General features: G+C 40.5%; 1 protein-coding gene across 1 annotated transcript; it reads right to left on the reverse strand.

Annotated features, from left to right (window-relative positions):
- Window positions 1-1,943: 1,943 nt before the first annotated feature.
- slc17a6b (solute carrier family 17 member 6b) lies at window positions 1,944-22,466 on the reverse strand. The gene is made up of 12 exons (XM_054771387.1): window positions 21,874-22,466; window positions 20,956-21,211; window positions 20,321-20,439; window positions 17,800-17,914; window positions 13,500-13,587; window positions 13,314-13,400; window positions 12,811-12,953; window positions 12,522-12,671; window positions 9,957-10,089; window positions 9,551-9,661; window positions 7,225-7,352; window positions 1,944-5,891 (listed from the first exon to the last, which is right to left on the reverse strand). Exons 1-12 carry the CDS (start codon window positions 21,945-21,947, stop codon window positions 5,550-5,552), a joined length of 1,746 nt encoding a protein of 581 aa, XP_054627362.1. The 5' UTR covers window positions 21,948-22,466; the 3' UTR covers window positions 1,944-5,549.
- Between the last annotated feature and the right edge of the window lie 1,608 nt (window positions 22,467-24,074).

Genomic DNA, 24,074 nt, shown 5'->3' on the forward strand with positions numbered 1-24,074 from the left:
TTCTAAATACGGTTTTTAACATTATTAGAGCGCTGTAGACATCAAATAACATCCCTATGGTCACCTTTGCACTCCTATGATTCATTGTTTACATCACATTGCGCAACTCTTATGCTGCAGGGACTCGAGACGGCCACAAGCTGCTAAGCTAGCGAGCTAACAAGCTAGTGAGCTAACCAGTTAGCCTTGAATTTATTTTTTCTAAACGTAAGAACCCAGAAACTTACCACTTCCACATGGAACGGGAGGAGAACTTTTTTTTACTCTATCATGTCGGACATGCCATGGCTGTCTTCATGGCTTCATGCAGGGTTAAGGTAATGCAATGGAAGGTAATGTCTCAATGTTTTTTGTCTTTAGTGCCGCCTAGTGACCAAAATGCTACATATCACTTGTATGTCATATTCGACCATAGTCTACCACGAAACAGCCTTCATTTATTCATTAATTCATGAAAAAACGCAATATTGCGAGGGAGCAATACTCAAACCGTGATATTGCGAGGGGCAAAATGGAAAACAAACAAAAAAATCAGGACAATAAACAATAAAGTAAAAATATTATGAGGAAAAAATATATTTTAGAAGCATAACGTTTTTTTTAAAGTCATAATACCATGAGAAACGAAACAAAAAATAACGATGTGACTTTTGGAAAATCAGGTTGGGGAAAAAGTTATATTGTGAGAATGAAATCAAAATATTTTGTGATAAAGTCATAATATCAGAAAAATGACTCACAAGAATATAGTTTAAAATTTGCGTGGAGAAAAACATTTTTAAACTCAAAAATAAGCAAAAGCATGTAATGTAAGGAGAAATAAGTTCATATTTATAATACGCTTTGTCACCTATTACACGATGCTTCAGATGGGGGCTGTTTTTTCTTTAGAAATATATACGAGGGGTGTATGAAAAGTTTTAAGCATCAGAAAAACTAAAAGGGATAAGGGATTTTTCATAATTTATTTTTCAACATAGTCCCCCTCAAAGGCTAAACACTTGCTCCAACGGCGCTGAAGCGCTTTTATCCCGGTGAAGAAGAACTCTTACGTTTGGGACTCAAGAAACCCCTCAACTGCAGCTATCATCATCACTGGCAAAATGGCGACCAGCCAAGGCTTTTTTTCATTTGGGGAAAAAGATGGAGGTCGGAGGGGGCCAGGTCTGGTGAATAAGGTGGATGGGGAACAAGTTTGAATCCACAATCGTGAATTGTTGCCATGGCAGCCATCGAGTACACTGAGCCACTGCACGAATTTCTGTTTTCTCCATTTTTCACTGAATCCTTGACGCTTTCTTATGCAAAATTCTGCAAAAAATATAAGAAGCATTTTAGAAAAACTTGGCAGGAACACTTACAAAAGGTTGAACTTTCAAAAAGTCATAGGTTTGACCATGCGTCACCGCTTCTTATACACGATGCTTAAAACTTGTCATACACCCCTCGTATCACATGGGTTGGTGTACAATGTGTACAACATCAAAGTGGACCCTGCATTCTTACGTCAGACCAGTAAGGTTTGGGCACCCCTGGCCGAGAACATCCTCATGTGGAGCAACAATTCTTTTCCCCATGTCCTCAGAGAGTTCTTTGCCATGAAGTGCCACGTTGAACTTCCAGTGAGCAGTATGAGGGAGTGTGAGAGCCATAAGACCAAATCTGACACACACGCTCCTTGTTAGTAGCTAAGACCTTGCAACACTATCTCGTCACATGACACAGGGGGAGGGAGAATGGCTAATTGGGGCCGATCGGTACACTTTAACAAAAGGTTGTACTCATTTTTGTTGCCAACGGTTTAGACATTACACATATATTATCTTATTTATGCAAACTTACGACACGTTTGTAATTCTCAGCTCCTTCAAACTTTGCACAATTATTATCTCATCGCTATGAATAATGTGTTGTTTCGTTTCACAAAAGTAGGACACAAGATCTTTTTGATTTTTTTTTTTTTAGAAAATGATGTAGAGTATTTCCTTTTGACACCAACAAACCTCTCAGTTTACACAGCAACAGAAGGCATAGAATTACACTTTAACTTTGGAGGCACAAAAACAGGAAACTTGAACTACTTTAAGTTGCACATTTGCCTTTTTTTTTTTTTTGGAAAATACAGAATCAGTTCATGTCCTTAAACGCCACTGACTGTTCAGACAATGAAATCAGGAAGTACACAAGGAAAAGGGATGGTACACGTGGGTCAGAAGGGAAACGGGCCATTGAGCAAACGAAAAACAGATCGAGAGAAAGAAGGGACACAATAAGAAAAACAAAAGAAGAGGAGCATCCGTTGTTCACGGAGCCCCGCTTATCATTCTCATCTGGTGAGCAGCCCCTTCGCAAACTCTTTGCTTTGTCACATTGTCAAAGATGTTTGCATCGGACTAAATATTCTATGATATATTCTAGATTATTATAGTTTCTTTTTTTTCTAATTGTGTGCATTTTTCTACATTTGTTATCACAAAAACACTCACTTGGAACAAATGCATAAAAAACTGTTACATGTTGAGGATGTTTGCTTGGACCAGAACTGTTACTATGGATTTATTGCTTTGTACAGTACAGGGAGATGTTTGGGTCCAGACGGCAGCCTGGTGGCTGTTGGTCTGTGTACTCTCTCTTGGAAAATGGAACTTTTCCGCTCAAACCCATTTTTGCTCGTCACCTTTGGTTAATTGTGCAAAGAAATGGAAACAACAGTAACAGTTTCTGAGACAAAAGACCACAGCAACTCGAAAGGAAAAAGACAAAGTTGCACCACAAAGTTCCATGCATTAATACACATTCACACACGTTTATATTGTGAAGTGCTGATGAATGGTCTTCATATGACAACTTGAACAAACTTGGCCCCTTTAGTGAGTCTTAGGTGGGGTGCATTGGCTCAATACTCTGAGAGTTTCAGACATGATCGGCCAATTAATCAAATGTATTAACTGTATTATCACTTATAGACAACGTGCCTAGATGGAAAATCATCAAGTATTGAACTGGAATGTCGCTATATACTATCTATTTGTATGAAAGCATCCATTTGTTTCATCATCTATTAACATATCTGTGAATATTCCCAGTCATCCAGGGTCATGGTAATCCGCAAAGATTGAATTGAGGCAAGTTTGTTGGAGACGTTTCACCTTTACTCCAAAAGTCTTCTGAAGTTGTTACCCAAGATGGCTGGTGAATGACCACCCTGACCGTCCCATAGAATGAGACAGTCTTTGGGGGAGCGATGTTAGGACATAGGAAAGAATAGGGAGTATCGCTGGTTTGAAAGAGGTTTGAACAAGAAAGGCCCTCTCTAATCAGAGGAAGTTTGCCATCTGCTTGCAACAATGTCCAAACATGTCTGCCCCAAAGATTGTCTCATTCCACGAGTGGCCACCAACCAGCTGCCTGGGGTGGGGGGTGGGGAATCAAAGCCACTCCAAGCAGCTGCCTCACCAGGTGACTTGCCTCAGACAACACGCTGCACGTCTTTGCCAAGCCCGCCAAGGGGACACAGCATTCAAGACGAGTAAGCGCAGCGCCGTCCCTCCTTCATCATCGTCAACAACAACAACAACTGAGCAAACTGGACCATGCCGGCTTCCAGGCACTATTGACGGCTGGCTGGTGGCCCACTTCCAGACTACACTTGTCCCACCTCCCTGGAGTCCCTCTGGGGGTGCATAACGGTGGTTGTCAAGCCAATTTTGGCCGGCCACCACACACTGTTGACGGCCTGCTGGAGGCCCACTTCCAGGCTACATTTGCCCCAACTCCCTGGAGCGGCCCTGGGCCTGCGTAATGGTGGTTTACACGCTGATCTCGGCCGGCTTCCAGGCACTCTTTACGGCCTGCTGAAGGCACATCTCTCCCCCCTACACTTCCCCACATCCATGGAGCCCACCCAGGCATGCTTCATGCACATTTACACGCCCATCTCTGCCATCGGTGGCCTACAAGAACCCGCAGTGACTTTGATACACATCAGGGAAGGCAAATTACCTACTGTTAGGCAGGACAGCCACAAACAACAACAACCCTATTGTGGTCACCCGCAAGAGACACACACACCAGGGACATAAATAGGATGACTCCACATCTAAAAATGTAGAACTGCAGAAGCCTTTTGGATTAAAGGTGAATCTTCAGCCGCTCTCTGAGATCGGGTTGCCCAGACTTCCCTCTCGCCAGCTACTTCGTCCAGCTCCTCCTGGCAGATCGCCAGGCGTTCCCAAGGCGAGTTGAGAGAAATAATTTCTCCAAAGCGTCTTAGGTCTTCCTCGAGGCCTCCTACTTGTCGGACTTGCCCTGAACATCTCCCTCGTGAGATGTCCGTGAAGCATCTTGACCAGACGACCGAGCCACCTCGTCTGGCTCGTCTCAATGCAGAGGAGAAGCGGTTCTACTCCGAGTTTCTCCCAGATGACAGTGCTTCTCACCTTATCTCTAAGCGAGAGGCCAGTCACCCTACAGAGACAACCCATTTCGACCACTTGTACACGCAATCTTGTCCTTTCGGTCACTGCTCAAAGCTCCTGACCATAGGGTAGGGAGGGAACATAGATCGACCGGTAAACTGAACGCTTTGCCTTTCGGCTCAACTCCCTCTTCACCACAGCGGACCGCTGCAGAATCTGCATCACTGCAAATGCTGCATCAATCCGCCTGTCAATCTCGCGTTGCATTCAACAAACCATTTACCTCGATTCAACCTTTCCGGAATATATCATATTTATACTAACTAAAAATGTGCTTTAAGTCATGTGCATCCTCTATTTTCATATAATATTGTGCTGCTCTAATATATTGATACTGTTATACCATTTGGCTAATTTGTCTCTGCATTGCACACGCGCCCTTCAATGAGAGTTTTTTTGGACAAAAAAAAAATGCTGTAAACACATGATTATCTTCCCTGTCTCATATTTCTATATGTGCTCGTTTGACGTCGGACCTTTTAAGGACTCTTGCGCTACACTGCTAACATCTCTTACCATGTCACAAAATGGATCAGAAAGAGACACATTTACCTTAATTCAGTGTTACCATACATAAACCACATTGCCATACATCAAATGTCCGAGTGAGGAACCAAAAAAAGTGTGCTTTTAGGAGTGATACGGTACAATCAACGGTGGTCAGTTTACAATGCTGTGCAGTGGTACATGTATAGACGCTAATGTCTGAGCTGCAGTGTGTGGTACTCGAACCAGAAGCAGGTCATGTGATTAATGATGGGAACCCTATACGGGCATCTCTCGTTCTTCAGGAAGCCTTTGCTGATGAGGATTTTCACATTAAAAGACAGTTTCACTCCAAATAATGATATCTATTACCCATATGCATAATAATACATTTACTGCCAATTTGATCAAATACAGTTTAGTATATTTTTTTGTTTATACATTAAGCTGATACTTCTTGTGCAAACACAACAATAGATTGTGATTTATCTTTTTTATCTTTCTAATTTGATGATATTATTTTGGACTAAATTGACACACACTCAAGACGTCTACACATGTATCGGTGTGTGTTGTGTGTTTGGTCTATGAGTAGCCCTCCTCCTGCCTGTATCCATAGCCTCCTCCCTGGGACTCTTCTTGCACGTACTCCTCGGTCTTCTCCCAGCTGGCGGCCCAGCCTCCATTCACCTGTGTGGTGGCACCGTACGACTTGGCGGGACCTCCTTGAGCGGCGTAACCCTGCGTGATGTCACCCGTCTCCTCGGCCAGCTCGTCCTCGTCGATGAAGCCGCACTTCTCTTCACTGGTGAGCTCGGGGTCGGCCCATGGCTGTTTTTCCCCTGATGCAAAGATGCCGTAGAACACAACGCCCCCATAGTGCACCATGGAGGCGATTAGGAACACATACTGCCACTCTTCCCGTGTCTGAAGGGGCAAAGAAGGAGAGAATTAAGTTTAGGTGATTTTCCTAAACACTTCAATTTGTGGGGTGGGGCCCCCTGGTGGGGATGGGGGGTTTCACTGACTCATGGGTACTCGATGAAGACTCGCTTTTCACAATGACTCACGAGTACTTGACAAAGACTTGCTTTTCACTGACTCACGGGTGCTCAACGAAGACTCGGGTTTCACTGACTCAAGGGTACTCAACGAAGACTAGTGTTTCACGGTACTCAACAAAGACCAGCCTTTCACTGACTGATGGGTACTTGACAAAGACTCGAGTTTCACGATACCTAACAAAGACTAGAATTTCACTGATTCATGGGTGCTCGAAAAAAACTCTCTTTTCACTGATTCAAGGGTACTTGACAAAGACTAAAGTTACTGACTCACAGGTACTTGACAACAACTTTTTTTTCTTTTAGTTTTTATTTGTGAAGAGTCCTAATTTGGCTAAATATTTTATATTTTAGTTGAAATATTTTATTTTACAGAAAAATAAATGTTTTGCCATTAAGAATTCTTGGTGTTTCCATCTACTCAACGAAGACTCGACATTCGCTGACTCATGGGTACTGGACAAAGATTAGCACTTCACTGACTAACAGGTACTTTACAAAGACTAGCGTTTCACTGATTCACGAGTGCTCGATGAACCAGCATTTCACAGACTCGAGTTTCACAATACTCGACAAAGACTACTGTTTCTCTGACTCATGGGTACTTGACGAAAAAATGCGCTTCACTGACTCCCGAACACTTGACGAAGACTTGAGTTTCCCAGACTCACAAGTGCTCGACGAAAAATTGTTTTTCACCGACTCACGGGTACTCGACAAAGACTAACGTCACTGATTCACAGGTACTTGACAACAACTTTTTATTTGTGAAGAGGCTTCATTTGGATAAATATTTGATGTTTCATTTTAAATATTTTATTTTAGAGAAATATAAATGTTTTGCCATTAAGAATTCTTGCTGTTTCCATCTTGGGAGGGGGGAGACAGAGTGTCTGCATAAGGAGCCGACAGGCAGAGAGATAGACTGAGGATGGCTTTGTTAAAAAAAACGATTTTAACTGCAGATCGACTGTCAATAATGTTGAATCTTTTATTTTAATGATGGGTAGTGTGATAGGCGCTCCTTGTGACGAGTGACTTGGGTGAATCGAGTACCCGGTTCACTTTAGCGAGTGATTCATAAGAACTTGAGTCACTAAAAGGAATCCAGTTTGTCATCACTAACAATTATCTTCCCAGTCCCGTGAATTAAAAAGGATCATGCCAATGTTGTGTTTCCAAGAAAAATCATGTACCTTGTTTTTTGTCATAGCACCAACAATCAGAGGACACACCATGCCAGACAGGGTACCCACTCCATTTGAGATGCCCATGAGGATGCTGGCATAGCGGGGAGCGATATCCAGATGATTGACATTGAAGCCTGAAAATAGCAAGGAATAGAAAGGAATATGAATGTGACCATCTTGTAGCAGAAATAGGCAGGAACTCCTCCCTCCCCCCCACTCTGACTGTCTGCCTGACAAATCTCTTGAGACCACTGGCTCTGAATTATTTAACACTCCAAGAGAAAGCTCGGGAACAACAGGCAGTAACCTTTTTTTTCACCGTCACAGAACCTCGGCATGCTTTTAAGCTAAATAAGAAGGTATGCGGAATTTAGGTCAGTCTGGCAAATGCCTCTGATGTCTGAATGACGTTCCACTTGCAATGATGTGTCACCAAATCAGATCTGCAGAAGAATTGTGAAATATAATACATGTCAGTGGTGTTAATGATTCTCAAGCATGGACAATCAAACAAAAACATGTGGGTGACCTTAATATGTACCACTTTTCCCACGGCATACTAGCTTCAAACAAATTAGAAACATATTTTGCTCTCTTCCATTTGCTGACATCTCCAATGACAACGTTTGAGTTTTGAGGCATATTTTAACACATAATTTTACACGTGTAACCCGCCTGGTTCATCTAGCCCAGCGTGAGCTTGAACCAAGGTCCACAGAATGCGAGTCAAGAGCGCTAGCCGTTGAGCTAAAAGCCAGAGGTGTCGACTCGACGTCCATCACGGCTGTTAAGGTGCGTCAGGGAGTGAGGTTTTGCCAACATACATCTGCACAGCCACCATGACAACTGGGGGGGGGTTCGATGTTTTCCACTATACTGTATACGTATTTTCCAGTTACTTACAGTTTGTCATTTAAAGTTTGTTCACTTCCTGTGTACATTTCATAATTTTGCTTATTTTTTTGCCTAAATTAATCATTTTCAAACATAAAATTGGCTACATCCACTAAAATGCAAACATAAGGCATTCCGAAGACGCATTCAAAGACGCAGTGAATAGTATTTATTGTTCTACACTGGTCACTAGTAATGTTACTGTAATGTTTGGTGAGACACCCAAGCACCAGACTTTTCTTGAAGGGTTCTCAGAACAGTCACAATAATCCTGAATAAAACTCCCCAATGAAAACATGATCTCCTCTCCTATCCGCCCCCCACTCAGCTCCTTAGCACATTTAAAGCAACACACACCAGCATGAGTCTTATTTATGTCTTATATGACTTATTTTCTGTTTTTTTTATGTTTATTATGTCTACTACATTGGGAAATAGGAGTGTAAAGGTGACTATAGGGGTGTTATTTCATCTCTAGAGGGCTTTAATAATGCTAAAACCGTATTTAGAAGGTCATAAACAGGTTTTCTGTGCTTAACTGCAAAAATATTCCATTTATAAATAAGAAATCCTACTTCACGGAAATTCACTTATCACAGTCGGATCTGGACCCAATTAACCACGATAAAGGATTACTGTATATGTTTTCTTATATCCACGTGTGCACAGTCAGGTTCATATCAACCACTAGAGCAGGAGCGAGGACCACATCATGAGAAATGAAAAGATGCAACTTTGCCACTTTGATGTTCTGTAAAGCAACACATGTAGATGTGCTGAGAAGTTATATGTTTCAAGAAAAAAATGCATCTCAGCTTTGTCGTATAGGTAAAAAAAGCCTATTATTAATATGAACTCCAGTCATTATTTGCTGTAGTTTTTTTTTTTTTTTTAATTTTCCAAATATTTTCAATCTTCTTCTAAAATAATTGTTGTAAATTTTCTTCTCGTATTATTAGGACTTTATTCCCATAATATATTAATTTTATCCCCAACCTAATTTTCCAAAAAATGACAACTTTATTTTGTTTTGTTTCTCCTAATATTATGACTTTTAATAAATAACTGATTTTTTTTCTTTAATATTTCAACTCTATGCTACTAAAATGATAGCAATAGTACGTGTTTATCCATCTATCACCTATGCCGCTTATCCTAGTACGAGTTTATTCCCATAAAATTGATTTATTCTCATACATTTTTTTCTCATTAGAATAGGACTTTTTTCTATTTTGACTTTGAATTTTTCCATTGCTGGGTTTTTAAAGTTTTCTTGTTAAATTTTATTTTTGCGGGCTGCGGGCCACAAATAGTCCCCGGGAGGCACTTTGGACACCCCTGCACTTCAATTTCTTGCTAGACTGTGGTGTCGTGTGTAAGATATTGTTTTATTCTATCTTTATTTACACAGTTTATATATAAGTTGGTGTCTACTAACCTGATATAGCAAATCCACTGAAGCCCACTGCCAGCACCAGGAAGGAGATGGCCACCCCTTTGCTGTGGGAGTATCCTACCACTAGCAGCAATGTAGCCTCCATGCCAAATCCTAACAGAGAGGGACGGCAGGTCTAACACACCAGCACACAAAAGTCCACAGGCTATTGGCCATCACGGTGCCAATTGAATTAAGCTTCACGGTCTGCTCTCAATTACATCAGTGACGGATATGAAATCAATGTGCAATGACAATCAGTATTGTATTTTACAAAACTACACTTGATTGCCACGCAGTGGAGACTAAAGCAAAAGAGAACAGTATCTACAAAACACTGTGACAGCAACACCCTTTAAATGTGCAGAGAGAAGTGTGAAAATTGATACTTCAGGCTCAGTCTTCTCACCTCCACAGTTCATGATTTTCCTGACTGTTGTTGTTGACAGGATGTTCTTGCTGCGCAGGTAGTCCGCCAGCTGGCCGCCAAAGGGCACAATGATGGTCATCACCAAGTGGGGCAGTGCAGACAGTATGCCAACCTGCAATCACAGTAACCCCATCAGCCCCATTAGGTTTGGCACTGCTTTATTTTTACATACCGTGGTGTGGAAAAAGTGTTTGCCCCCTTCTTAATTTCTTATTTTTTTGCACGTTTGTCACACTTAAATGTTTTAGATCATCAAACAAATTAAAAAAAATAGTTAATGACAGCTCAACTGAACACTAAATGCACTAAAAAACACTAAAATCCAAACCCTCATGGCCCTGTGTGCCAAAGACCCCAAGAGCACAGCGACAACTCATCCAAGAGGTCACAAAAGACCCCACAACAACACCCAAAGAACTGCAGGCCTCACTTGCCTCAGTTAAGGTCAGTGTTCATTGGATATTTTTTCTCCCTTAATATTAAAAAGTTTCATTCAAAAACTGCATTTTGTGCTCAGTTGTGTTGTCATTGACTAATATTTATCTGAAACATTTAAATGTGACAAACATGCAAAAAAATAAAAAATCAGGAAGGGCGCAAACACTTTTTCACACCACTGTATGTTGTAGTTTTTGACTGATTTTGATGTACAGTAAATCCTCGCTTTTTGAGGTGGGGGGCGTCTGGGACCAACAGCAAATGGCAAGTCATTGATACACCCATAAAAATAAATATTTGTGACACACGGCTTGCCCCCCTGCCCACCTCTCCATCAAAACACTCTCTGCTTTTGGATCAAAATTTGCAATAAAAGTGACTATTGAAATTATTAGATTAGCTTCCTCTCCAGAATCCTCCCCTTCTTTCAATCACACAATCCAGGTTTAAGCCCTAAATCATTTTGTGTTCCAAATGTGAGTATAAAATGTAGAGCTACTCAATACTAATGAATGATCATGTAAGACGATCCATGAAGAGATGGAATCAGAGTCAACCTGGTTGTCAGGCTGCCGCAAACTTGTGCTTACTTGTGCTCAGCACACAACTATGGTGCGTTCAAGTACCCAAGAACAAAGAGCGAAATCTTGACGAAACACTTGACGAAAAAAACATATTACCGGTGACAGGTACATTTATGCTCTACATGTCACCTGTACTATCACAAACTTACAAATGATTATCGACAAAAACAGAAAAAAATTAAAAATTTACTAAAAATACAGTACAAATTTGTAGCCAGTATGACGAATACTGAATGAATCAGGAATGTGCGGGTATTCAGTGTCCTGTATATACAGTAAGACTCTAACCCATCCTTGTATTTCTCTACAGTCTCAATATTATACCCTATTATACTGTACTCTACATTCTATTCAAGATTTTAAAAAAACAAGAAATAATGTTCCTCCCTGCCTTTTGCCAGCTTCATTTGTGTCTACCTGCTTGTATTCTAAAGTAATTACAATATCCTTTAATCCATCATTACATCTGTTCCAACCCTGTTCTTTTCGACTATTGCCATCATTTGTGAACTTTGTTATATGATACGTGCAGTTCATGGGTGATTGAGCTAACGATTTATTCCAAGAGCCAAATGCCCCATGCTGAAAAATAAAGCACAGTGGCCGACACATTAATGTCCAAACTGTAACAAAACGGAGCTTAGCTAGGCTACCAAACCCAAGGTATATCCGTTTTAAAGACTTAAGATGTACTATTTTCCAGTATGTTTCCCAACCTCTATTGTGCAATGGCACTTATTTTACATTAGAATTAAAAAATATATAAATTATATAATTTATTTTAAATGTAACAGAATAAATTATAAAAAAAATTACATTAAATACAAATCAATCTAAAAAAATCAAAAGAATGATCATGTTGTACGAATGGTAGGATATTTATGCAAGAGCATTTCATTACTCTGCCTGTCACTATACATCGCTGGCATAAATAAATGAACACAGATACATTCATTCATTTTCGATGCCACTTAATCCTCTTTATGGTCGCGGGGGTATGCTGGAGACTTTGGGCAGGAGGCGCGGTACACCCTGGACTGGTCGGCAGCTAATCCCAGGGCGCATATTGACAAACATTCACAGTCACATTCATACCTATGGACAATTTACAGTCACCAATTAACCTAACTTGCATGTTTTTGGAATGCGGGGAGTACCGGAGAAAACTCACGCACGGGGAGAACATGCAAACTCCACACAGAGATACGCAAACGGAGATTCGAACGGAGATTGTAGCCAACATGCTAACCACTTGGTCACCGTGCGGCCACAGATACATTGTAAATAACTAATACTTTTTAGACCGATTCAGTGAAATTGGATGATTTCCAGCAGAATTCCTGATGCTGTCTCACGGCACAGTGGTTCTGGAATCACTATTATAGAGGAACTGCTGGTGGAAATTTTTGTGGAAAGACCACAATTTTCCATATTTACGCTTGTTTTGAAATGCCAATGTTGACGGACATGCTGTGTGCTTTTTTTTCTCCATAACATTTGCAATCATGAAATGTAGGTTCACCTTGCTGATCTCAAAGCCAAACACTTCTTCAAAGTAGGCAGGTTGGCTGATAAGCAGCAGGTAAAATGTCCAGCTCCTGCAGAAGTTGGCCACGATGATTGCATAGACGGGCATAGAGGTGAAGAACTTTTTCCAGGGTGTCTTGAATTTCTGGAAGAGATTGATTGGATGCATTTCATTTCACTGCTGGTCATGTAGACCAGGACTAAATAGAAGTGACCTGAAACTACAGTATTGACTGGTTCCCTGTGATACTGTAATTATCGTTGACTGGTAGTGTTAGTCTCACCTCAGCAGGACCCATTAACATGGCACTCTCTCCAATGCTCTCCTCAATGTAGCAGCGCTCCTCGTCAGTGATGGTCGGATGTTCAGCAGGGCTCTCATAGGACACGAGTATCCAAAACATGTACCAAAAAATGCCAACGCATCCTGCACATAACAGACGAAAAAGAGGTCAAGATCATTGCAGAAGGGTTCTTTTCCCCATTTTTGGTCTTTAGTAGTTTGTACACACATTGTTGGGCAGCCCGAGCTTTACAAACTACCTAGTAATAAAACCCAGAAGCTGTTTCCAGCACAGAGAGAAACATGGGGGTTAAGTTACACTGAAAAACATCGGGGGAGGAAATCAATACATAGTCTGCCTGGATAAATCAATTTGACTTTCAGTGGTTACTATGATAGTCAACCCCTTTTGATTTGAACCCAGCATGTCCAAATATGTTTCCATGAATCCCTGAACGATACCCCCCTCAGTGTTGTATTACGCAATGCAGTAATGAACCGTACCATAGACATAAAATACTGAGGACCAGCCTGTGTATTGAACCAGGATCCCAGCCAGAGGCATTGCAATCACAGCACCAGCGTAGGAGCCTGAAACGGACCAAGACAACGCAGGTATGAAGAATTCCTAAACAGGAATATGTCATGATGATGAAAGTCATCCAAGCCAGTCTGCTTAATAGTACTTACCACAGAACGAGATGGTGGCCAGACGGCTCCTTTCAAGTGGAGGAGCCCATTTACTCCAAATGCCGTGACAGGCTGGGTAGGTGACTCCCTAAATAAAAATGATGTTCATCTGTATTTATCGGCTGTTTTACAAATGCAAGTACAGCAAAGGCTCCTCATTGTTTATGATACGTGATATTTACAGTTGTTAGGGGTGAGGGTTAGGGGTGAGGGTGAGGGTGAGGGTTAGGGGTTAGGGACAGAGGTTCACATCTACTCATCTTGGGAAAAATGTCATCTTAATTTTGGGCCCGAAATGGTTTATATGAACCATTCATTTTCCAGGGTGAAATGACTATGCAACATAACTCTTTCAATGTATCGAAGATTAACATGTACTTTTTTCCAGGTTTTTTCTCGACGTTTATTTGTAGTCTTCAGCAAGCGGTATAATTCTGGCTGAATATTTGACTCACTCTTCTTGGCGGAGGTCTTTTAAAGTGGTTGGTTTCCTGGCATGGAACCAGCTTTTAAGCATAATCCACAAATGTTGGGGAAGGCCATTCCAGAAGCGTCATTTCACTTATCCATTCCAAAACCTTTTTGTTTGTGTGTGTGTTTTGGGGGACCAGCTTGTCCTGTTTGAACAGCCATTTGTGCCCAAGCTTCAGCCATTTAGTTATTGATTTGAGGTGAATTTGAAGAATTTGGAGGTAGTCCTCCTTCTTCATGATTCCATCCACTTTGTGGAGTAAGCCAGTACCGTTGTCAGTACCATTGACAGTTGGTAAAGTGTTCTTAGGTTTGAAAGCATCACCTTTGTTCAAGCATACTTCTTGTCACGATGCCCACTTAGCTTCATCTTTGTATCATCTGACCAAAACACATTTGTCCACAAGGCATTTGGCTTGTCCATGTGGGCAACTACAAATTTCAGTTGTGCTTCCTTATTGGTCGACACTCTCTCATTCTATTGTGACATAAAACTGTCTTAACTATGGACAGTGACACTGGTGTTCCAGCAGTTTGTAGTTCATTGCACTCTTATTGATTCCTGGGTTGTGCCTGAACCTGCTAACGAATTTCTGTATGGGTCTTCCAACTGGTGACACAGTCACATAATCTGATCTCAGTTTAGGTTTAGGATCTTCTTTAGAAGTGGCTCCCAAAGACTTCTGTAAATCTGCAATTATCCTTCTTAGAGCTTTTTTGGACTTTCTCATTGTTCTGAGTATTGACTGATCCAAAGAGTGCAGTCAAACAAACAACAAAAGAGAAACTAACGGCTGAAGTCAATCATGACCACTAAGAGAAGTTACAGATTTTCTCCATTGGTTTGGCTCATTCTTGAAACAGAAATTACATTCTCAAATCACTAAGATCATTTGGCCAAACAGTCTTACAGTTCAGCACAACACCATTTGCAAACACCACTTGCAAAAGCACATATCCATCCCAAAATTGTTCACGCTTGCTTCCACGCCAATTCCTTTGCCATGTGACTAGTCAGTACCACCAAAATGCAAAGATCCTTCTCAGTTGCTTTGGCTCATTTCCCCAAAATGCATCATCCCTTTGGCATTATGTAAGCACTGCAAGTCAAAATGTTTCAATGTTTTCATATACCTCATGTCCACCTGTCAGTCTTAGTCCACTCCTTCTTTGACAATGGTTATTGTACTCATTTTTTTTTGTCTAGATAATATAATCCAGTTGTGTAACAATAGCATCCAAGGTTTGACATCACACATTGCACTCATACTACCAAAGAAACTGTAACTATTTTTATTCACAAACGTAAAGTAACTTCCATTGGCGTAATAAGAAAATGTGTTTAGTATAACATACTGTAATATAAACACATAAACAAAAAATGTTTGGAATGAATGAGAAACTCAATTTTGTTTCAAACAATTGCCAGCTTGTTTGGAGGTTTGTGTACGTTATTTTGAGAATGTAATTTCTGTTTGAAGAAATGACCCATACCAATGGAGAAAAACTGTAAAAGGGTTTTTCCTTGTCAAGTTAAAAGACCTTCTGGAACCCTCAGCTAGGACTTTGGGAAATTCATTTCTACACTCAACAAAAATATAAACCCAACACTTTTGTTTTTGCTCCCATTTTTTATGAGATGAACTCAAAAATCTAAAACTTTTTCCACATACACAATATCACCATTTCTCTCAAATATTGCTTACAAATCTGTCTAAGTCTGTGATAGTGAGCACTTCTCCTTTGCTGAGATAATCCATCCCACCTCACAGGTGTGCCATATCAAGATGCTGATTAGACACCACGATTAGTGCACAGGTGTGCCTTAGACTGCCCACAATAAAAGGCCACTCTGAAATGCACAGTTTTGTTTTATTGGGGGGGGTTAGGGTTACCGCTCACCCACACGACGCCACACACGCTGTCTGCCATCTGCCCTGAACAGTGTAAACCGGGAGTCATCCGTGAAGAGAACACCTCTCCAACGTGCCAGACGCCATTGAATGTGAGCATTTGCCCACTCAAGTTGGTTACGATGACGAACTGGAGTTAGGTCGAGACCCCGATGAGGACGACGAGCATGCATATGAGCTTCCCTGAGACAGTTTCTGAAAGTTTGTGCAGAAATTCTTTGGTTATGCAAACCGATTGTTTCAGCAGCTGTCCGAGTGGCTGGTCTCAGACAATCTTGGAGGTGAACATGCTGGATGTGGAGGTCCTGGGCTGATGTGGTTACACGTGGTCTACGGTTGTGAGGCTGGTTGGATGTACTGCCAAATTCTCTGAAACGCCTTTGGAGACGGCTCATGGTAGAGAAATGAACATTCAATACACGAGCAACAACTCTGGTTGACATTCCTGCTGTCAGCATGCCAACTTCACCCTCCCTCAAATTTTGCGACATCTGTGGCATTGTGCTGTGTGATAAAACTGCACATTTCAGAGTGGCCTTTTATTGTGGGCAGTCTAAGGCACACCTGTGCACTGATCATGGTGTCTAATCAGCATCTTGATATGGCACACCTGTGCCACAAACAAACAAACAAAATATGGTCAGAGCGCTTGGGAAAAAAAAATACACGGCAAGTTCCCAACAGTTTCTACAAAATATCAAAGACTGATCCAGATAATGGAATAATTCCGGATACTATGATCCAGAATATGAAAAAATAGGGGACCTTTGGAATTTTCATCATAGAAAGACAATAAATTAAGCTGTAAACATGCAACAAACACCATTATATATAACCAAGACACTCTGGAATCTGGAGTGTGCCAACAGATTTGTTGTATCTTCAAAAGCTATAGAGCTAGATCCAGAAGAAAACCGCCATTACGGAATATACGATTTTTGTGAATAACTACTGATCTACTATTGATATCATTATGAATCCAATTGCTAATGGCATGTTTTCATGGTCAGGGAATCTAAATATGTAGATAAAATAAATGTAGGACTAATATTTATGGTATAAATCCCAATATGGGGGGAGCTATGGCGCTTGGCGGATGTCTGCACTCTGTGAGTGCTTATCTAGTTTTTTATTTTTCCATAAAAGTTAAACATACGGGAAACTATGAAAATGGGAGGGCGACAGGAAAGAACAGCAGGAAAAGGGGAGGGTCGACAAGTATGACGCTCATGCCCATGATGTCTATGCAAAATTCTGACTGCGACCGTATTTCACAACAACATCATTGCACTGTATTGCGGGTATATGTGGCATTGTTACACATTAAATGGAAGTCTAGTTGATTAAGACAATAACAAACAAAGAGGAACATTTTCACTCTTGTAATCAGCCTGAACAAATTGTACGTATTGAAAACCGTGCAGAGCAAAGCATCATTGCAGCAATTAAATCTTCATCAACTGCTAATTTGAACTCACTGGGCAGGCGTGATTTGCAATGTGTAGGACAGCTGCATAGCTCTATCCTTATATGGAATATTTGCATATAAGATGTAAAGGTGATGCAGTGGCCACTGTTTCTTCTTCAAGCACATTTTCAAAATTTCAGCATGAACTTCAACGAAGCCAATGGATTTAAATGCATGGGCATTTCTCTTTTTATTTGCGTATGGATTTTCCTGTAGTGACAGTGGAGACCATGCATGCAGGAAAAGGAGTTGCACTTTGCCACAAAGCTGGCGTGGACTGGATCAATACAGCCCATCTCAGATTTCTACAGGCTGAATACCAAGTGCACTTTCCTTTGCTTTGCCATTGTGGAAAACACAAGCAAGACTGAGTGTCTGTAGCCGTTGCTATTCATAGATGTAAGCACAATATGTAGCATTTCTATTCATGAAAAAAGAGGCTCCTTACCTCCACCAGCCCTTGTAATATCCTAACGAAAATGACACAGCCATAATGGACACGAGCAGCCGAGGGAATAAACATGTTGAGTGTTGACGTTAGGACAATGGCTGCACCAAACACCCTAAAAAACAAGACCAAATGCGTTTTAAATAGATACCTCTGACTATATGACTGACTACATACAGAAAAATTTAAGGATGCAGGGGCCACTTTGATATTCATTCATTCATTCATTCATTCATCTTCTGTGCCGCTTATCCTCACTAGGGTCGCGGGTTTGCTGGAGCCTATCCCAGCTGGCTTCGGGCGAGAGGCGGGGTACACCCTGGCATCGCAGGGCATATTGAATTTTTGATTAAACAGGCTTTTCTAATTCTAATACACAGTCAAACCTCAGTTTTCGAGCTGCCCAGTTTTCATATAATTCGGTTTTCAACAAAAATGTTTGCAAACGTTTCGCCAAGGTTCTCGTACATTTCCTCTGTTATCGTACAACACTGCACGGAACAAACTTGGATTTTTCTCTTTGGTATACGTTGAATCTTGTGGTATTAATAAAGATGTGGATGGGTGACACTCGCAGCATTCACACACCCAACACCAAACCTTGCAATATTTACGGCCTGTCCACAGGAATGTTTTCAGGTCAAAACTTTTTATCGTTTCAGCCGTTCCTTGGCCCGGCAATGGTATTGTGGGTGCTGGCTTGTCTCCCAGTGGACATTTTTGGTCTTATACTGCCAAGTGACTCACAGACGTAATTCCACTTCATCGTCAGTCCGGACAAGCCTTTCTTCTATCGTCTCGATGTGTCGCGTCTATGCGTCGGTTTACAGCACCACATGTGGGTGCGCCTTATGTATTACATTGTTTTCTCCCAGTGATCCGTTAACGTGTGGACGTGACTATTTACGGATCCGACAATGTGTGGATGTGATTGATTTTCAACATACACCCCCCCCAAAAAACAAATCCTAGGAGCGTTCCCGTGTTGACAGGGCCTTAGTTTACACAATGCTACGGTATCTTGTAAGGCACATTATTTGGCAAACTCAAATGAGAATGTTCCATTAACTAGTGCGTTTGCCACATCAACAATAAGTTCCATCCTGGCGAAGAAAGAATCAACGAAGGAAGCAAATTTTGCGAAAGATAAAAGTGATGTTAAATATTCATTTATCCATTTCACTCATTATTCCTTATTTTGCATTGGTTTCTGCATGTAAAACTATAATTATTCTCTATAAAAATGTATATTTATTCATATTTTGGCTGTCTCAAATGAATGAATTGGATTCACGTTATTTCCTATGAAAAAAAAGATAACAAAAACCGAGGTAACACTTATTTTTTAATCGTCCTTAATTTTAGGTAAACCATATACTCTGGGGGCCCAGGCCAGGCTTGATCCTATCGTTTCCTGCACTTAAATCATCCAGCTTTCTCTCTCACTTTTTTAGAATGGGAGTAGGCCTAATTATTAAAACGTGCTCATGTAATTAAAGCTGCCCCATTTATAATTCCATAAGACTGATATTGATTTTCCTTCATTGGCTCAACAGTTGAGCAGACGCCCCGTCGCTTAGCAACCTAGCTTCCGGAGTAAAGAGCTCCAAAAAAACCCAACATTTTTTTAGACATCAGAAATATTTTTATGATGTTGATTTAGAAAAGGAATATTAAATGATGCATGTTTACAAATATTAATATTAAAAGACAAATACTGTGTGTTTATTGCTAGGAAACCACTATCGCTCATTCATGTCACGTGCAGCACGTGGGCGGGGCCAGCCCGTAATCCTTGAGCCTCGCGTGTCAGGCACGAGCGCAGTATGGCAGATATTACGTCCATGTTCGTCAATTTAAATTAGAAAACACACAAGCTTGGCCTTTTTACATTTAGAACTGCGCTATTTTTGCTCCATTTTGTTTTAAATTACAAAAAATATATATGCCGATGTGATTTATATTTTGTCTTCCCTTATAAAAACGATATGGTCAACTCTTGCTATCAAATACAAGCGAATCTCACGAAAACATCAGCGTTCGTGTCATGAAAGGCCCTTTATCTCCAGCACATGCCCCGCGGGAGAACGACTGCCCCCACAGGGAGCTCATTAACAGGTGGAACCATGCCCGCCACCTCCGCCAAGGACCCGCAGCCCGGCGGCCTCCTGCTGTACGCAACCTCCCATCACTTTTACACACGTGGCCTAAATATGGAATACACACACACACACACACACACACACACACACACACACACACACACACATATATATATATATATATATATATATATATACAGTGTATATATATATATATATATATATATATATATATATACAGTGTATATATATATATATATATATATACAGTGTATATATCCGTTTATTGTCGGAAGCCATATATATACTGTATATATAAATGAATGAATGGATGAATATATTGCTTACATGAATTAAAATGTATTTTAAAAGATGTATATATAAAGCAAGTCATGGAGGGTGGAGCTCATGCCGCCTACCTGTTTGCAGCCAGCCTGGAGGAGATGTACCCTCCTGGGATTTGAGTCACAATGTACCCCCAGAAAAAAGATCCATGAATCATCCCCACCGTCTCTGGATCCCAGTTGAACTTGGCTTTCTGGGAAATCAAGAAAAAAGGGAAGTTTTTTTAAATAATACACTTTTTTCCTGTATAATTTAATTAAGATATATGGTTTAAGGTCGTTTTTTTATGCTGTGTATTTCTTTTTATAAAATCAAATATGAACAATTATGAGGGAGTATTAAGGGGAAAAGCTGGGATATTGATAGCAATAATAATTATTATTTAATTAAGAGGTGCTTTTGTGTGATTAATTAACAAAAAAAAAAAGAATAAATGCCTTTGGACACCCCTGCTTTATAAATATGTTGTTTATTTGCGTTAATGTGAGGGATTTTGCATTTGGCTAAAAAATGTGATCTATAACCAATAAATGGCATTTTTTTGCATTAAATTCTTTGAAAATGTGGTCGAAAGAAATGAATAAATGACATAATGATGTGAAGGACCCCCCCCCCCCCCCCCCCCCCCCCCCCCCCACCGATTATATTACAAAACAACAAAAACAAAAAGATTCAGGTGTCGTGCTGACGTGTTAGCTCTTGGCCACACCTCCTTGATGATGATCTTTCCGTTCTGGTGGATGGTGCTGTTGTTGACCATGCCCACGATGGCCACGCCCAGGTTACACCTGATGCCGAAGGAGATGCAGAAGCCCAGGCCGCTCATGATGGCGATGATGTAGCGGCGCGGCAGGCCGAAGCACTTGCAGTCGCACAGCGGGGGCTTCTTCTCCGCGGCCTCCCGGGGCCGCCCGTCTTCCGTCAGCTCGATGACCTCCCCGCCCTTCTGCCTCTTCTCCATCACCCTAAAAAAAAATTCCTATTCATGAAAATCCTTCACTGGAGACCGTGTTTATGATATATATAGTAATAAATATAAGCTAGGGGGTTTTCTACATATATATGGGTGTGTGTTGTTACCACGTTTTTAAGCTTCAAGAAAAAAACAATGAGATGCATTAAAAAAAGGAATTACAGTAAGTATATTTGTACCGCATTGCAGCATCACTTTTATCCTCATTAGCATTCAGTGGACTGAGCAGCTCCCCACGCACATCAGTGGGCATCCCTCGCTTTTTTTTCACACACACACAGACACGCACACACACACATCATTCTGTTTCTTGGAATTATTGAATTATTGCACCATTATTGATAATAATACCAACACAATTACATGTGTTTGCTTCCATCATTATTATGATTATATTTACTGAATATTTCAATAAACCAACGTTCCATGCAGTGCTAAATATAATAATATAATATAACATATATATATATATGTATTTATTTTCAATATTATTGCATTAGTCATTCAGTCAGTCACTAGTCCTGTATTAATGGGCTGATGACCCCTGGCAATGCCATCACACACGCGCGCGCACACACACGCTGGATTGCATAATCTTCTCACTTGCCTGCAGCAGTGTAAAAAAAATAAATAAACATGCAGGTGTGACCTTACCTGTGCATGTGGCCCAGGGTCTTCCCCGCCAGATCCTTCATCCCCGCCGTGGCCCTGGTTCTCATGGACTCCATATCCAGTCTCTTGTAGGCCCGCGCTGCCGCCGCTGCTGTTATTCTAGTCTGTTTTTTTTGGTTTTGTTTTGTTTTTTTTTTACTGCCTGCTCGTCATGTTCCTCAAGCCAAGTTCAGATCTTCTTGGATGATGGATGCGCCGCCAAAAGGGAACGAAAAAAACACCCCCACCTTCTTCTAGAGAAGGTGATGAGACGACGTGCGCGCCTTCATTGATCCTCCACCTTAAGTCCGCTCCTCGATGGGGAGATGGTGAAGCAGGCGGCGGCAGTAAAAAAAAAAAAAAAAGGCACAAAAATGACTAGATGACGCCTTTGAGAGAAAGATGAGGCTGGAAAAAAGGGGGTAAAATGAGAAAGTTTAGCTTGTGGGTGGCGGCGGTTTGGAGTTGCGTGTAGAAAATGGAAGAGGGAGTGAAGCTCTGGTGTCTCCTGTGCTGAGCGCACGTTGGTCTGACGTCGTGTTCAGCAGCCAGGTCAGCCGCAGCACCAACATCTGGACACATGTGCAGCACAAAACAAGGCCAAAGTGTATTTTTGCACAAGAACACGTCTGCACTAGACTCTCTCTCCTTTTTTTGTTTGCTTTAATTTGACATCATCATTGCCTTTAAAGTAAAGGATTGACTGGAAATATTTGCATTTGCATCTGCTTTAAGGATGTGTATGGTGCAATTTTATTGCGTTTTTAAAAATCTAAATCGTACAGAAGCACAGAAAAGCCCTACATGAAAGCTGCAGCCCCCCCAAGGGCGGTGCTATGGAAACCAAACGAGCAGGAGTGGATTTTCCCTCCAACAAGCTCCACTCCTCCACCTAGAAATCCATCAATAATGTATGCGGCGCTCCATATTTCCATCTCCCAGACAACCACTGCTTCCTGCACAAACATGCACACATTTTGGGATTTAAGTATATATTTTTTAGTATCTTGTTTGTGGACAATTCTCTTGTTATAGAACAAAACTGCAGCGATACTACTACTATTACTACTACTACTACTACTACTACTATTACTACTACTACTTAGATTTATTTAATAATAATAATAATAATAGGAAGATGTAGAAGAAGAACATGTAATATAGATTTGTTTTCAGGAGCTGCATATGATGTGCAAAAGCATTTTTTTTACGTTAGCATTTTTTTTTATTTGTGGGCAGAGAGCACCACCTGGTGGTTACAGAAAAAAAACCACTCAGCATCAATGAAATCGACATTTTCCTCTTCGCTTCTATTTCATTTTGGTTTTGGAGGCACATGGTAATGTACGTACAGTATGTACTAGTATATTATTATGACAGTTAAGGTTGAAAGTTAAGGTTGTTATATTAAAAAAATCAACTAGACATGTATATTAATAATAATTACAGTACGTTTAAATAAGTAAATCATGTGTGCTTAAGAAAATATTCTTTTTAATGAGCTTTATGGATTTTTTTTTTATTTTTTAAATGATATTGGAAGGAAAGTGAGGATTTATTTATTAGTATCAACTTCGCTCTTTGGTCCCTCTGGAGCCTATCCCAGCTGACTTTGGGGTACACCCTGGACTGGTTGCCAGCCAATCACGGATTTGGACTTTGTTCTTGCAAAATTACAACTGTTTTTTCCAGTTCCATTGTTGTCTTTTTTTTAAAAAATATTTTCCAAACATTTCAGATTTCTTCCTGTAAGTTTTCGACTCCTAATTAAGACTTTATTCCTATAATAATATAAGTTTTTCCGCAACCTAATTTTCCAAAAACTTTATTTAGTTTTGTTTGTTTCCCATAATATTAAGAATTTTGAAAAATGTTATTTTTTCTTGAATATTTCAACTCTATGCCACTAAAATTACATTATTTTTCCTTTGTTTAGTTTTGTTTGTTTCTCATAATATTATGATTTTTTTTTAAAAGGGTATTGTTTTCTTTAATATTTCAACTCTATGCTACTAAAATTAAAACAAATTTCCTTATAATAATACAAGTTTATGCTTACAACTTTATTTATTTTTAGAGTGCGACTTTTTCCCTTAATATTTTGACTTTATTTTGGTACATGTATGTTTTTGTTTCCAGTTCTGCCAGTTCAGTGTTTTTTTTTTTTTTTTAATTTTCCAACTATTTCAGATTTCTTCTTGTAA

The sequence above is a fragment of the Dunckerocampus dactyliophorus genome, chromosome 3 (genome assembly GCF_027744805.1).
Source record: "Dunckerocampus dactyliophorus isolate RoL2022-P2 chromosome 3, RoL_Ddac_1.1, whole genome shotgun sequence".
NCBI lineage: Eukaryota > Metazoa > Chordata > Actinopteri > Syngnathiformes > Syngnathidae > Dunckerocampus > Dunckerocampus dactyliophorus.

Bases quoted from the DNA above. Each gene is read 5' to 3' on its own strand.
- slc17a6b (XM_054771387.1), bottom strand. From the start codon at position 21,947: ATGGAGTCCATGAGAACCAGGGCCACGGCGGGGATGAAGGATCTGGCG. The intron at 13,588-17,799 runs GTAAGGAGCCTC...ATTTTTATTTAG, and splicing joins TATTACAAGGGCTGGTGGAG to GGAGTCACCTACCCAGCCTG. The intron at 12,954-13,313 runs GTACGGTTCATT...TGTTATGTGCAG, and splicing joins CTCAGTATTTTATGTCTATG to GATGCGTTGGCATTTTTTGG.